Here is a 15,123-nt window from a genome sequence, read left to right on the forward strand (position 1 = left end):
ACTTAAGCCAGGAAGAACTTGACTAAGATTAATCAAAATCAGAATCAATATGCTAATTAATTTATTATATTTTTAGCCGTGAAATAATCAATAAAATATTTTTAAGCTATTCAAAACTAATTTCAAGATATTATATACATTCATTCAAATTACAAAAAACCTAACTAGTTTAATAATTAATATATTTATTTATGTTATAAATTCTATGTTGGAACCTTCAATGTGTTCATACCAATTAAACCATATGCTTTCAGATCTCTTTATATTTGAATTAAACTTCGATAAAAATAAAAATAAAAAATTATATAGTTTAGTTTTTAATAGAACTTTCATATTGGTAGACCTTTGGTTATTTATTCAATCTAAAGATGTATGTACATAGACAAACAATAAAACTACAAAGATTTGATAGAATGAGTTTGCAATTAAATTTATAATATATTAGGACATAAACTTACACAAAGACCAACAATAAAGAAGAGGTCAAATTGGCGATTCTATTTGGGTCGGCCACCAGATCAAGTTTAATCAAAGTCGTTCCTATATTGGAGAAATGATATTCTAAACAAACTTGTTCTTCATTATCATTTCTAGTCAAAGGATTTATTCTATTGACTTCAAATAAAAATTATATGTTTTATATCTAAAGAAAAACCAATATAAAATAGGGAGACTCGGTGTTGGCAAGTTAAGCCATTATTGGGTTAAACACAACCGTGGAGTGGTTGGCAATATGCAAACTGAATTGACCTCCTTTCTCGGTCACATCGACCTTTTCCATCCCACTTGGAGGCTTCATTTCAAAGTTTGATACCAATTTGGCAACGATGAGCCCTAAGATTGGCATTGCCAACACAATTCCAGGGCAACTCCTCCTTCCAACTCCAAATGGTAAGAACCGATAATCCACCTTCCCTGCAGCAACAGCTTCCGTCCCACTTTCTTCCTCAAAGAACCTCTCTGGCCTGAACTCTTCTGGACTCTTCCACCACTCCGGGTTGTTTGCCAGCCACCATGCATTCACCACCACCTTGGACTCCTTTGGGATGGTGTACCCTCCGAGTTTCGCCTCTTCCAAGTTCATATGTGGCACCAACAACGGTATTGGAGTGTGCAACCTCAGCGTCTCTTTCACCGTTGCTTGCAAGTATGGCAGCTCATGAAGGTTCCATTCACTCACTTCCTTTCCCTTTAGGACATTCTTTAGCTCCTCCCGAATCTTGTGTTGGATGTCTGGATGATTCACCAACTCCGCTATTGCCCATTCCATCGACCACAATGTCGTTTCTATCGCTGCCACGTTGATGTTCTCTACGATGTAAATCACGTTCTCTTCACTTATCTCACCTTTCAACTGAGCGTCTATGATATGATCCATCGCACAACTTATCTCGTGCTTATCTCCATTGGCAGCCATTATCTTCCTGTTAAATTCCACAATTTAATCACATTAGATAAATACAATTGACTTTAAAATGAAAAAAATTGTACGTTCTCTCCACAATGGTATGATATTGTCCACTTTGAGCATAAGCTCTCGTGACTTTTCTATGGGCTTCCCCAAAAGACCCCATACCAATGGAGATGTATTCCTTTACTTATAAACCCATGATCATTTCCGACTCACTCCCAACAATCCTCAACAGTACATAATTAATACACCAATGGAGATGTATTCCTTTACTCATAAACCCATGATTATTCCCGACTCACTCCCAACAATCTTCAATAGTACATAATTAATACAATGAATTTTTTATTACCTTCGCTTCTCGACGTAGTTTTTGTTGAAAAAGTCCAACCTCCTGCTCTGCAAATCCCTGCACTTGTTCAAATAGCCTCGCAAGAAGGGTCTAAGCAAAGGAATGAAATCTCCATAGTTGTACTCAAAGCTCTGCGCCAACCGACTCCTTTCCGAGTTGAATCGAGTCGCTGCAATGAACAAAGGATCGTCCTGGGACTCGAACTTTGCATCAAACATCATTCTATACATGATATTGTACAACATCAACTGCAAACGCTTTCTAATAACTATCCCCTCGGATTGAAACTTCTTGTTACTCCTTAAATCACGAACCACAGAGTCCATCTCATCCTCCCACATGCCACTATAGTTATGCACCACCTTGTTCGTGAAGAACGGCAACGTCATGATTCTACGCATCTTACGCCAATGGTCACCATAAACAGTAAACACCATATCCTGACCATTTCCAGTGAAGATATCGAACACGACGTTTCGAGGACGAGAGCCAAACTCAACGCCCTGAGCGTGGAGAACTTGGCTAGCAAGCTCAGCATCCGACACGACAACGAGGTTCTTGGAACCGAGCTTCAAGAGGAATATGGAGCCGAATGTGTTGCACAAGGAAGCAAGAAGGCGATGGTTGATGTCATTGCCAACTTGGAGCCAATTGCCAAAGATGGGAAGGGAGAGAGGGCCAGGAGGAAGCTTGGAGGAGGAGGCCATGGAAGAGATGATGTAAGTAAGAAGAGGAGCAAGGAAGATGGTGACACCAAGAGCAATTGGGGACATGGGGAATATGAACTTGGTAACGAGAGAAACAATGAGCATTGTAGAGAGAGAAAGGAGGGCAGTGGAAGCCATGTCTAGAGAGAGAGAGAGAGAGAGAGAGAGAGAGAGAGAGAGAGTGGGTTGAGAGATGGAAAGAGGGGGAAGTGGTTTATATAGATGTGGTTTGTGGGGGTAGGAACCAAATCTGTGTGCTTATGTATTATTATTATAAGTGAAAACTAAAAGGTGGGTTTTGGTGAGGAGTCAAAGCTTGGCGTTGGTGATGGTTGGTGGTTGGTGAAGCCGCCCTTGTCAACCAAAGCAGCCATGTTTGTCCCAATTTTGACCATTTTCGGCTCTCTCCTTCCCTCCACGTGCTTCTTACTTTCTACTTCCATTATTTATATATGTCAATCAGTGATGCCCTGCTTTTTTCTTGTATATGATTAGTTGGTTATATGACTTCTTTGTTCATAATGCTTTGACTGGTCGCCTTCGATTGAGATGTACTATTAAACTAGAATTGGGAATATCCGCTTAAAACTATGGTATTGCAATTTATGAATGAAAAGGGATAGTTTGGTTGCCACCACACAGATCCAGAGTCAAATTTATAGGGGTTACATAAGCTCCTCCCTTCCCTTTAGGATGAATGGGTGGGTTCGTATTTGATCTTGGTGATATTCCATTTACTCGATCAAGCTAGTTTTAGAAAAATTGAAGAACTAATTTAGTTTATAAAAGTTTCATATATTTGAACTAAATCCAAATAATTTGATAACCGAGTAAAATGGTATCGTCTTCTGATGTATTTTGTCTTTGAATGATCGATCGGATTCTTCACCAATTATATGACACCTCTGCTTATCTGTATGAAAAAACTTTTTGCAGCGCTTCTTGCCTAATTCTTCTAGATAGCTTGTCATTCATATCATCTTCTCTCCTCTCCAGATTCAACTATTGTCATGTACTTAGCCTCAGTTGATGAAAGAGAAACACTATTTTAAAGCCTAGATATCAAACTCATCTCATCATCTATGGCTTGCTCCCACTTGGTTGTATCCTCCAACTGTAGGACATCATCAAAGGGCTCTGGTTCCCCTTCATCCGTCATCAATTGATAGTGTAGTGAAGGTACATACCTATCTGGTACTCAGATAGTCCAGGATGACCTTCTCAATACCTACTCAAGTGTCACTTGCTCTACCTCAGGTTCCTCAACAATAGTATCAAAAGTTTCTGGACTATATGCTACAACATCACTATGTGAATTATTCCCAACTCAACCTCAACTCTCACTTATTTCGTTGTCCCAAAACATTTCTCTCTTAGTTCTTATACAGAACATTTTCATTAAAAGTCACGTCACAATGTCTCGGAATTTTTCTATTCTTGTCATCCCAAAACTTGTACCCTAACATGTCAGAATCATAAACTGTGAAGTATCATTTCACAGCCTCAACGTCAAGCTTGTCACTCTTTTTTGGATCAACATAAACATACGCAATGCAGCCAAAAGTTCTCAGGTGAGAGTACTTGAGTTCTTTTTTTGTTTATATATCTTCTGACAACTTGAACTCCAAGGCAATGACGACCCTCTATTGATCAAGTAGGTTGTTGTATTTACAACATCGGTCCATAATATCTTTGGCAATCCATAAGAACCCTCATATTCTGTGCTCGTTCATTCTTTCAGCAACACCATTTTGTCTAACTTTACCAGAAACTGTCCTCGTTAATCTAATATATATATGTATGTATGTACAAGTCATTCACATGTCGTATCATAATCATATCATATCGTAAACACTTCGTGGCCATGTCGTTCCCTAACTTAACATAGCCTTAACGTTTTTATACATATCACAGTCATATCGTTACATGAACGTAGCTTAGTCATATCATTACATGAACGTACCTTAGTCATATCGTTACAGGGGCATATCTTAATGCTATCGTTCTATCAATCTATCATAATTTTATCCCTTTCTACCCATAACCTAATCGTATTCTTTTATCAATCGATCGTGACCATATCGTTTTTATCAATCTCTCATATCCATAGCATTTCGATATGAACCCTAACCTTAACGTTCTATGAACATATCTTACTCCTATCGTTACATTACGTTTAGTGCATCCTTCTCGTATCCTATCTCAAACATATCATTGAACACATCATACCGTAAATATTATCATGCAATTCACATATTATAACATATATATAACATATCATAAGTATATTGATCCACAAACAATTCACACATATCAATATATATGACACATGCAGAACCACGGGGCACATGTCAACATTAAATATAACCATGCCGATAGTAAGACCACTTACTTGGATGGTCTTAGCCGAAGTTCTATCTAACTCCAAATTAACTTGTTTTCGTCCCTCGAATTCGTTCTCGTTTATGTCAAGGGATCTTGTCAGATAGGAAATATTTAAAGAGATATCAGTATTTCATTTTTAAACGACTGACCAGAGCAAAATAATAATAATAATACATTCAAACTAGAGACTACCATGTAAACGTCACCAAATAGTAGGCTGAAAATGTATATGATTTTTAATATTAGAGACATTATCACTTTTACATAATTTAACTCATAAAGTTTTGAAAGAGTTTGCATACCTGTAGCCATTCCATGAGATTGTTCTGTTGACTCTGGCAATTCGGAAGACAGTGTCGACGAAAAATTGGCCGAAGGTTTCTTCGAAGGAAAAATTAGCGGAAGTAAAAGGAGAGAGAGTGAGAGATTCGCTGATATTGCTGAAGACTCGATGTTTTGTTTTACTTCAGTTGAACGGTTTAAATAACAAATCTAATTACAAAAATAGAAAAACCAATTATACAAAAATAGAAGAAGTGGACGAAGACTTCGCCCAAATTGCCAAAACAATGGCTCCTAGAATCACGCTCCTCCATTCGCGTGAATTCAGACGTTTTACAAACCTAAATAAGGCATGGCTTTTATTTAACAATCTCCTCCTAAAAGCTGTACCTTATTATTTGAACTCCGATCTTTGAGCGTAGTTCTTCGAATTTCACCCGCGCCAGGGACTTGGTGAAAATGTCTCCAAGTTGTTCCTCTGTTCTGATGAAATCAATCTTGATGAGCCCTCGATCTGCACATTCTCGAATGTAGTGGAATCTGATTTCTATGTGCTTGCTCCGGTCGTGCAAAACTGGATTTTTGATCAGGGAGATCGTAGCTTTGTTGTCTACGTATAGCATTGGTGGATCGCTTTCTCTCCCGATGAGTTCTTCCATTAGTCGTTCAAGCCAGATCCCTTGTGTTGCTGCCATCGAAGCGGTGATGTATTCTGCTTCGCAGGAAGACAAAGCAACCACCTTCTGTTTTGTTGATTGCCAGCAGATCGCACCGCCTGAGAGAAAGTAGATCATTCCGCTGGTGCTCTTACGATCATCGACGTCACCGGCCATGTCACTATCACTGTAGCCGACCAGCTTGAGTTTCTCCTTTCCGCTCCCTGCACAATATCTTACACCCCAGCCTCTGGTTCCGGCTACATAGCGCAGGATGCGCTTGACAGCCACTAGATGCTCCTCCCTAGGTGCTTCCATAAACCTGCTCACATAGCCAACAGAGTAAACAAGATCAGGACGAGAGTTTACCAGATAGCGCAGACTCCCGACAATGCTGCGGTAATTGGTGGAGTCTACTGTCGTTGTAGTGCCGGCCTTCCTTAGTTGAAGTCGGGCCTCCATTGGCGTCCTGGTAGGATTACTGTCCACAAGCCCAGTTGTGTCCAGCAACTTCCTCGCGTATGCACTTTGGTAGATGGAGATGCCGGAAGAGTTCTGTTGCACTTCGATGCCGAGGTAGTAGCTGAGCACACCGAGATCGCTCATCTCGAAGTTTTTCGACATCTCCTTCTTGAACCTTTCGAGGACTCCCACGTCGCCTCCAGTGATTATGAGGTCGTCGACGTACACTCCCACGATCAGTCGCTTTTTGCCGTGGCCATACGTGTACATGCCATGCTCAGAGGCACAACGTTTGAAATTCAGTGACAGTAGGGTACTGTCGAGCTTCGCGTTCCAGGCTCGTGGGGCTTGTCGAAGCCCGTAGAGTGCTTTGTGCAGGCGCAGTACCTTATTAGGGTTGTCGTTATCCAGGAAGCCAGGTGGTTGACGAACATAGACGGTCTCCTTCAACTCTCCGTTAAGGAAAGCAGACTTTACGTCCATATGGTGAACCTCCCAAGAGGAATGTGCCGCAATTGCCAGCAAGAAACGAACGGATTCTAACCTTGCTACTGGCGCAAATACCTCTTCGAAGTCCACTCCTTGCTTCTGGACGTAGCCCTTCGCCACCAGACGAGCCTTGTGCTTCACAACTTCTCCTTTTTCGTTGCGCTTCAGTTTGAAGACCCATTTGAGCCCTATGGCTCGGTGTCCCGGTGGCATATCCTCCAGACTCCATGTCTGGTTCTCAGTGATGGATGTCATCTCCTCCTGCATTGCCTTCCGCTAGCACGGGTTCTTTTCTGCTTCGGCGAAGGTGTTTGGTTCATCTGCACTGACGGCATGTAGTTCGGCCACTTCTTCGAGCTCGCGCGCTGCTAGTCCAGGTGGTTCACCTCCTCCCACTAGGTCATCCATCCTCCGGTACCTAGCCTCCAGATCAGTATCGTGATCGGCATCCAGCGTCGAATCCGCAGTCCGTGGTGTTACGAATTCCACTGGTTCAGGTGGTGCACCTGCTGGCGGCGGTGACGTCTCCTGATGCTGGGCTCCTCCTTCTTCAGGCTCGGTGACGAGGTACTCCACCGTGAATTGATTTGGATTACGGTCTGCCTCGATCACGTCATTCCACTGCCAAAAGGTGCTTTCGTCGAAGACGACGTCGCGAGACACGTGAGCTCGCCCCCCTACAGGATCATAGAGTCTGTACGCCTTGCTCCCGGGTTCGTAGCCGATGAAGACGACCTTCAGCCCCCTGGGATCGAGCTTGGCGAGATGGGGACGTGTTACCTTCATGTATGCGACGCAGCCGAACACGCGAAAATTATGTACTGTTGGTTTTTTGTTGTACCAGACCTCATATGGCGTCTTCCCGTCGAGGCTCTGGGTTGGTGATCGATTGAGGAGATAGACAGCCGTCATTACTGCCTCTCCCCAGAATCTCCCAGGCATCCCGGCCGTCACCAACAATGACCTTGCTGTCCCGACAATGGTCTGATTTCGGCGCTCTACCACTCCATTCTGTTGGGGGGAGTAGGGCGCCGTTAGGTGCCGTTGTATGCCGATCTCGTCGCAGTACTTACTGAAACTTGCCGAGGTGAATTCTCCGCCTCGGTCTGTGCGCAGCACTCGCATCTTCTTCTCACATTCGACCTCCGCTCGCGCTTTAATGCGCTTAACCGCCTCTGCCGCCTCACTTTTCGCTTGCAGCAGAGTCAGCCACATGAAGCGGCTTTTGTCATCGACTAACAGGAGGAAGAGACTCTTACCGCCTGGGGTCGCCGGCTTGATGGGCCCGCAGATATCGCCGTGTACAAGCTCCAACGGCTCATCGGCTCGGTAGGCTGTTCGAGACGGAAAGGGTGTGCGCCTCTGTTTGCCGATGAGGCACCCGTCGCACAGCTTGTTCACGCCTTTGATTTCTGGCAAGCCGTGCACCAACTCCTTCTTCTGTAGCTTTTCTAGGGCAGGAAAGTTTAAGTGTCCGTACCTTGCGTGCCACCTCCAAGATACCTCTTCGGTCTTGGCTGAGAGGCTGACGGGTTGGTCTATCTCTAACTCCAGGATGTAAAGACGGTTTGTCGTGCGCCTTGCCTGCGTGAGCAGTCGTCGTTGATTATCGCAGATTTTGAGTAGTCCGCACTCGATGGAAATGAAGCAACCTGTCTCATCGAGTTGACCCAGGCTCACAAGGTTAGCCTTGAGCCTCGGGATGAAGTAGACGTCGGTCAGCTTGCGATGCTCGCCTCCCTTACTGACGAACAGGATGGTGCCGCGCCCTTCGATCTCGACGACGGAGCCGTCGCCGAATTTCACCGTCCCACGGATCCCCGAGTCGAGCTCGAAGAACGCAGATCTAGCCCCGGTCATATGGTTTGTTGCCCCTGTGTCAAGGATCCATTGCCGGTGCTCGTGTTGCTCGTTCCTCTCGCCGATCTGAGCGAACACTCGCGCCTTCTCCAGTTGAATTGGCTCCCCAGCTGGTGCCATCTTTGCTACGCCCAACTGGAGCTCTTTCTTGGATTCAACATCGTCGTCGGATTTGGAATCGAAATTGGGGACGCATGCAGTTACCATGAAGAGAGCTGGCTCGTCCTCCTCGGATTGAGCCACATGGGCCTTTTCGGCCTTCTCCTTATTCCTGAGCTTGCTCCAGCAATTTCTGCTCAGGTGTCCTCTCTTCCCACAGTTCGAGCATTGGATCGGCCTGCCATTGGTCGACTCCTTCTTTTGATTCCCATCTTTCCCGCGCGTGCGCCCGTGGGACATCCATGGCTTCTTACCGCCTTTGCGGCTGGAGGATGACCCGTTGCTCTCGCCGGTGTTGTCGCGGAGCTTTAGGCGTGCAAGCCATTCCTCCTCCGTGAGGAGTAGACGGCCCTCCTTGTCAACAACTGAAGTGGTATTCTTCTTCCGCTGCTCGACGTTACGTAGTCTTCCGGTCACCTCTTCCACTGTTAGGTCGTTCACGTCAAGCAATGTCTCGATTGAAATCGCGACTTGCTCGAGGTGATCGGGGACGACCTGCAACATCTTCTTCACGATTTCTGTCTCGCTGATGCCACCACCGAGGGTGGTGATGCTGTTGGCGAGCCCCGTGATCTGCATTGAAAAATATCGACGGATTCGCCGTCCTTAAAAGCGGATCTCTGAGAGCTCCTTCCGCAGTTGCTCGATGTTGGATTTCCCGCACTCGCTGTACACCGCGACCCGACGGGATTTGATTCCCTCCCAGGCCGATTGTGCGGTGCGCTTGATGGAAAGAGAAGCCAACATCTCTGGGGGCACTGATCGTAATATGGCGGCCAACGCCAGCCGATCCTCCCGGTAACTCGATTGTTTCTCCTTCCTCTGGCTCGACAGCGTGCCATAACCCTTGCGCCTGTAGGTTGACGCGCATGAACGACGGCGGTCGTTGTCTCCCTGATCACTCGCTCAACGACAACTCGACGCCCGTCATCACGGCGTCGGCCTCTTCGTGGTGGTGATGGAGATGCCTGCACTTGACGGCGGCATGGAGGAGTGAGCGAGCCTGCTCGGGATGGACCCCACGATGTGCTTATTTTTGCCCTTTGCATTTTCTTCTACTCGAACCTGAGACCTGTGTGTTGTTAGATCGACACTCTAACCACTTGAGCTATTCAACTTGATTGTTGATAGATTGGCTCTTCTGTGATGGTATACTACCGATCGCTTCAACGAGGCTCTAATACCACTGGCAATTCGGAAGACAGTGTCGACGAAAAATTGGCCGAAGGTTTCTTCGAAGGAAAAATTAGCGGAAGTAAAAGGAGAGAGAGTGAGAGATTCGCTGATATTGCTGAAGACTCGATGTTTTGTTTTACTTCAGTTGAACGGTTTAAATAACAAATCTAATTACAAAAATAGAAAAACCAATTATACAAAAATAGAAGAAGTGGACGAAGACTTCGCCCAAATTGCCAAAACAATGGCTCCTAGAATCACGCGAATGGCCATTCGCGTGAATTCAGACGTTTTACAAACCTAAATAAGGCAGGGCTAGGGCTTTTATTTAACATGGTCTCCACTTTTGCTATAAAAACGCCTTTGTTTTCAACAGGCAGTTCAGATGTCACTACATATATGATAGAGGCAAGGCCATCTTCCCTGCTCCAGACAATTTCACCTTGTTGTACTAACAACAGGAAATGGTCTTCCATGACAATCAGAGCCCTGAAACCATGAGACCCATCTGTCCGAATGTAAGAGTTTAGAAAAACCATCTGTACGGATCCTCTTTGGTCATCAATTAATATATTTTCCTCAATAAAATTACTGCTCCAGTCATCAATAAGCTTTACACTGAGATGCATATGACTTCCCTCATGCTGAACTAAGGCAGCTGCACGCTGACTCTCTGAAACTAAGAGAGCATCACTTAGAGTTGCCTGACCGTGAATTTTATCTACCATCTCCACCTCACCTTCATCTTTTACTGGAACTAATGCTAAAATAGAATTAACTTTAACAGCAAGTAATCCTGAAAGCTTTGAAGGCACTATTTCAATTAACCCAGAAAATTCACCGACGAGATGTGCAATAGGTGACTTTATAATCCTAATTTCCCCATTCTTAAGGTTTATTATAGCTAGATTTGACCTAGTGGCGTAAAATGTGACTAGCACGTCATCAGAAACTGATACTAATTCTCCAGAAAAGGCACCAGAAAATGTTGCCGTATGGTGCTTCAGCGACTCTCCACTATTAATATTTATTTGAAATTGATCAAATTGGGTTGGACTTGAAAATCCCACAGCATAAATGATATCACTGTCATGAGGCTGAATGATTTTTTGAATTTCTACCCTAAAACAATGATAAAATCAATAATAATATCAACGGCAAAAGAACATCAAATCTAGCATAAACTCCACATTTGAAATACCTGTTCTCTGTTAAGTCGATATTCCAAATAACCTCACCGTTCAGGGAAGAGACAGCATGCACACAACTTCTACCAAAAACTAGAATCACAGGCTCCTGGTTGGCTTCAAACTCTTCTGCAAATTTTATGTCACAAATTAACCAAATAGCCACTAGAGGGAAAAAGAAAAGTGTAGAACAACTTAATTTAGCACCAGTTGATCCACTAGAGATACTTTGATGAAAGGAACCAGATTCAGAAAATACATCACTCTGTTAAATAGGGAAGAGAAATAATGCATACAAACTAGAAGCTGCAAATAAAAAAATCAAATCCTTAGGTGATATCCACTTACTGGAACCAATAGAAGTGACTTTGATGGATTGGTGCCCTGAAGACAAGATTCCCACACCATCTGACCATCAGGAAGGTTCCACGCTCTTAAAGAATTCCCCTCGGATGAAAGAGAAACAACATCTGAAATTATATAATTAGTTTAACTGACATACTAAAACTAAAAGTTGAATTGTAATGCTTAATTGGTCTTTTAACAGATATAAACAACCAAAGGTGAGCTTAATTGGTATTTATTATTGACAACAGATAGAAAGAACTAAATAGACTTCACATTTGTGCTATTGGGCAACAATGGGGTCAACAACCATCAAAAAGTACCCTTTCAAAAAAAAAAAGAACTCCTGTAGTGACAAAGGAGTTCCAAGTTTAATCTATTTTCTCACTCATTCCACCCCTTGAGGCAGAAGTTAGGTGGAACGGTGTAAGGAAAATCCATACACTACAGAGGACACTAGAATCAAGGATAGGTACAGATGACTTGAGGGTACGATTTAAGATCTACAAATGCAGGTTAGCTAAGAAGTCATAAGTTGACATGAAACAATTACTTTTTTTTTTTGGGGGGGGGGGGGGGGGGGGAGGGGGGAAACTACATTTGAAACACAAGAAATCTACATGGGCTGATTGTCACAAGCATGGAGATAGAAACAGAAAAAATTAAAAATTAAAGCAGACAAATAAATGATAAAAGTAGAGGTAGCATGCAGTGAATCAGCATGTTCAAATACTTCTCATAAAACTCAGAGGTATTTCCTTTGCACACAATAAGCAATTCAAATAAAGGTTCATAGTGGCAGAAAAGGTGCCCTGGAGCAACATTCTATAGATAATGTGTGCGTGAGAGCATTACATTTTCTAAGAACAAACTCAATTCCATCAATGGAATCATTTGGGCCAAGGACATGTCTCCAAACTGCACAAAAACAATTAGAAAGTAAAATTTCAAATAAAAGTCAAATGAATCATTTTCATAATGAAAGCCACCAGTATCTAGTCAATATCTATTGATCATTTAATATCCAGAAGCATCATTGTACTCTTTCTACGACCTTAATAATACATGGATCATTTCAAATAATTTGATTATCAAAATCTTGGTAAGAAAAATGAATCTTCGTTGTGTTAATTTTCTTTTTATGTAAGTTTTTTTTGTTATGGGTAGCTCCTGTTCATATGTAAAAACTTCACATCATGACTGATATGATACGTAATTGATTCTCATCCTCCTAAATACTATGGGTATAACATGAACATTCATTGACAGAACGATTTCCTTTGCTCATTATCCCGAGGGGATTAAACAGTTTTTTGCTACTTTTTGTAGAGGAAAAACATGTAATACCTATTTGATTGGAAAATGTTCATTCACGGCCTACAGAGTCGAGAATTTCAATTCAACTTCCAAAGTCATTTAGTTATTGGTAAACCCAGTAAGAAAACAAATGCTAAAGGAATGTTGAGCTCACAAATCTCGCCATGCCGAAGATCAAGTGATGCAACTACATTCTCTTCTGTGGATACTACTACACGCTTTCGTCCTGATTTCGAAGAATGGAACAACGCATGCTTCACTTTCCCTAATTACTGCTGACGCCTGCAATCGAGGGATCACTTCTATAACTTTTAACAATTTGAATGGATGAATAGTTAAAAGCTACTAAAATTGAACTAAAAGCTAAAGTGAAAGAAGGTGCATGAGAATCTGAAATCGATGAAAGACATTCCAAGTTCATCGCGCGTAGTATTAGAGCCACGATAGAACCAATGAGGCGCAAACTAGATGCTGATGGAAAATTTCGAAGAAAAGTACAAATCAACCAGCGAATCCAAATGAGGAGCCTGCTCTAAGAAATTCACAAATACGTAATGAAAACAAATAAATCAACAAATCTAGCAGGTCAAGCATGAGGCATTCTTGAATGGGATGAGAAATTGTCGAATCTAAACTTTTCCACAAATTTCCTATACAACCAAGAACAAGTAACGAATGAGAGCTCAAGAGAGGGCAACTCACCAATCCATGAGTCCAGCTTGTGTCAAAATTAGTGCACCTATTTTTAGATGAAATTAGTTTAGAAGGAATAGTTTATTAGAGTTTTTATAATAGTTTATTTGAGTTTTTGTAAGAGCTATTTATGACATTTACTTTTGTTTAAATAGGACTTGGTTGGGTTGGCTTAAACACAAGCGACAGTATTATATTTTAATTGTTCCTATATCATCTAATAATAGTTTCATATTTATTCACACCTTTGATCATGAGAGATTGTGACAGTTGGTATCAGAGCCAAGTTGATACAGTTGAAATTATTAGAGATTGTGACAGTTGGTATCAGAGCCAAGTTGATACAGTTGAAATTATTAGAGATTGTGACAGTTGGTATCAGAGCCAAGTTGATACAGTTGAAATTATTACTCAAACGAGATGAATGGTGGAAGTGCTTCTATAAGTATAGCTATGGAAAAGCTGATTGGCAATAACTATAGTTATTGGAAGTTATGCATGGAAGCTTATCTACAAGGACAAGATCTGTGGGATTTAATCGAAAAGGTGATGACACAGAAATTCCAGCCGATACTCCACAGAATGCAAAATTACGTCAACAATGGAAGATCAAATGCGGAAAAGCCTTATTTACCTTGCGAACACTGATCAGCAAGGAGTATATTGATGCATGTTCGTGATTTAAAGTCACCAAAGCAAGTATGGGATACATTTCAAAAGTTGTTCACCAAGAAAAATACCGCTCGACTGCAATTTCTAGAGAATGAACTAGCTATGGTGACTCAAGGTAATTCTTCTATCGAAGAATATTTCTTGAAAGTGAAAAATCTATGTTCTGAAATTTCAGAACTAGATGCGGAGGAGCCAGTGAGTGAGGCTCGATTACGACGTTATCTTATTCGTGGATTACGGAAATAGTTTATGCCCTTTGTTTCCTCAATACAAGGGTGGGCAAATCAGCCTCCAGTAATTGAACTGGAGAATCTTCTTTCCAATCAACAAGCCTTGATTAAGCAAATAAAGTTTATGCCCTTTGTTTCCTCAATACAAGGGTGGGCAAATCAGCCTCCAGTAATTGAACTGGAGAATCTTCTTTCCAATCAAGAAGCCTTGATTAAGCAAATAACCAGCAACAACGAGTTTTCCCGAAAGTACGAAGATGTTTTGTATGTCAAGGATCAAAGGAGACAGAATTTTCATTCAAAGCCTTCATCTAGCAATGGGAATCAATTCAGGAATGAGGAGTCGTCAAGGAAGCTATTTAAAGCTTGTTACAGGTGTGGAAAACCAGGCCACTTTAAACGAGATTGTCAAGCGAAAGTGGTGTGTGATCGTTGCGGAAAGCCCGACCATATTAAGCCGAATTGCCCAGTCAAAATCCAAGAATGAAAGTAAGAATTCTTCAGATTCAATTTGGGAATACTGCTTAATCACTGAGGTTCTTGATCAGCCAACAAACGTGACTTCAGTCGTATATCAAGATGATGTCTCTACAGGTGATCAAAATTATAATTCCACTACTTACGCTTCTGAATTTGATTCTCTTCAAATTTCGCCTCTGCACTCTTTTTTTTACTCTGATGCCAATTTTGCTGCCCCTGGTGACCCTTATGTTTATTTCACGGCCTTGGATTTGGGATTC

The 15,123-nt window shown here is 42.2% G+C and overlaps 2 protein-coding genes across 2 annotated transcripts; both read right to left on the bottom strand.

Annotated features, from left to right (window-relative positions):
* Positions 1-404: 404 nt before the first annotated feature.
* LOC111805108 (cytochrome P450 CYP73A100) lies at positions 405-5,475 on the bottom strand. The gene is made up of 3 exons (XM_087128227.1): positions 5,158-5,475; positions 1,764-4,947; positions 405-1,424 (listed from the first exon to the last, which is right to left on the bottom strand). Exons 2-3 carry the CDS (start codon positions 2,606-2,608, stop codon positions 689-691), a joined length of 1,581 nt encoding a protein of 526 aa, XP_086984353.1. The 5' UTR covers positions 2,609-4,947; positions 5,158-5,475; the 3' UTR covers positions 405-688.
* Positions 5,476-10,195: 4,720 nt separating this feature from the next.
* Positions 10,196-13,209, bottom strand: LOC111805515 (uncharacterized). Its single transcript, XM_087128317.1, has 5 exons — positions 13,062-13,209; positions 12,327-12,389; positions 11,475-11,534; positions 11,141-11,255; positions 10,196-11,061 (listed from the first exon to the last, which is right to left on the bottom strand). Exons 1-5 carry the CDS (start codon positions 13,207-13,209, stop codon positions 10,197-10,199), a joined length of 1,251 nt encoding a protein of 416 aa, XP_086984443.1. The 3' UTR covers position 10,196.
* Between the last annotated feature and the right edge of the window lie 1,914 nt (positions 13,210-15,123).

The sequence above is a fragment of the Cucurbita pepo genome, chromosome 11 (assembly GCF_057944985.1).
Source record: "Cucurbita pepo subsp. pepo isolate OVF chromosome 11, ASM5794498v1, whole genome shotgun sequence".
Classification (NCBI taxonomy): Eukaryota; Viridiplantae; Streptophyta; class Magnoliopsida; order Cucurbitales; family Cucurbitaceae; genus Cucurbita; species Cucurbita pepo.

Bases quoted from the DNA above. Each gene is read 5' to 3' on its own strand.
- LOC111805108 (XM_087128227.1), bottom strand. From the start codon at position 2,608: ATGGCTTCCACTGCCCTCCTTTCTCTCTCTACAATGCTCATTGTTTCT. The intron at 1,425-1,763 runs GTAATAAAAAAT...GGAATTTAACAG, and splicing joins AACTACGTCGAGAAGCGAAG to GAAGATAATGGCTGCCAATG.
- LOC111805515 (XM_087128317.1), bottom strand. From the start codon at position 13,209: ATGAACTTGGAATGTCTTTCATCGATTTCAGATTCTCATGCACCTTCT. The intron at 12,390-13,061 runs GTAATTAGGGAA...GTTTTTGTGCAG, and splicing joins CTCGATTGCAGGCGTCAGCA to TTTGGAGACATGTCCTTGGC. The intron at 11,535-12,326 runs GTAATGCTCTCA...CCTGATGGTCAG, and splicing joins TGAGTTTGTTCTTAGAAAAT to ATGGTGTGGGAATCTTGTCT.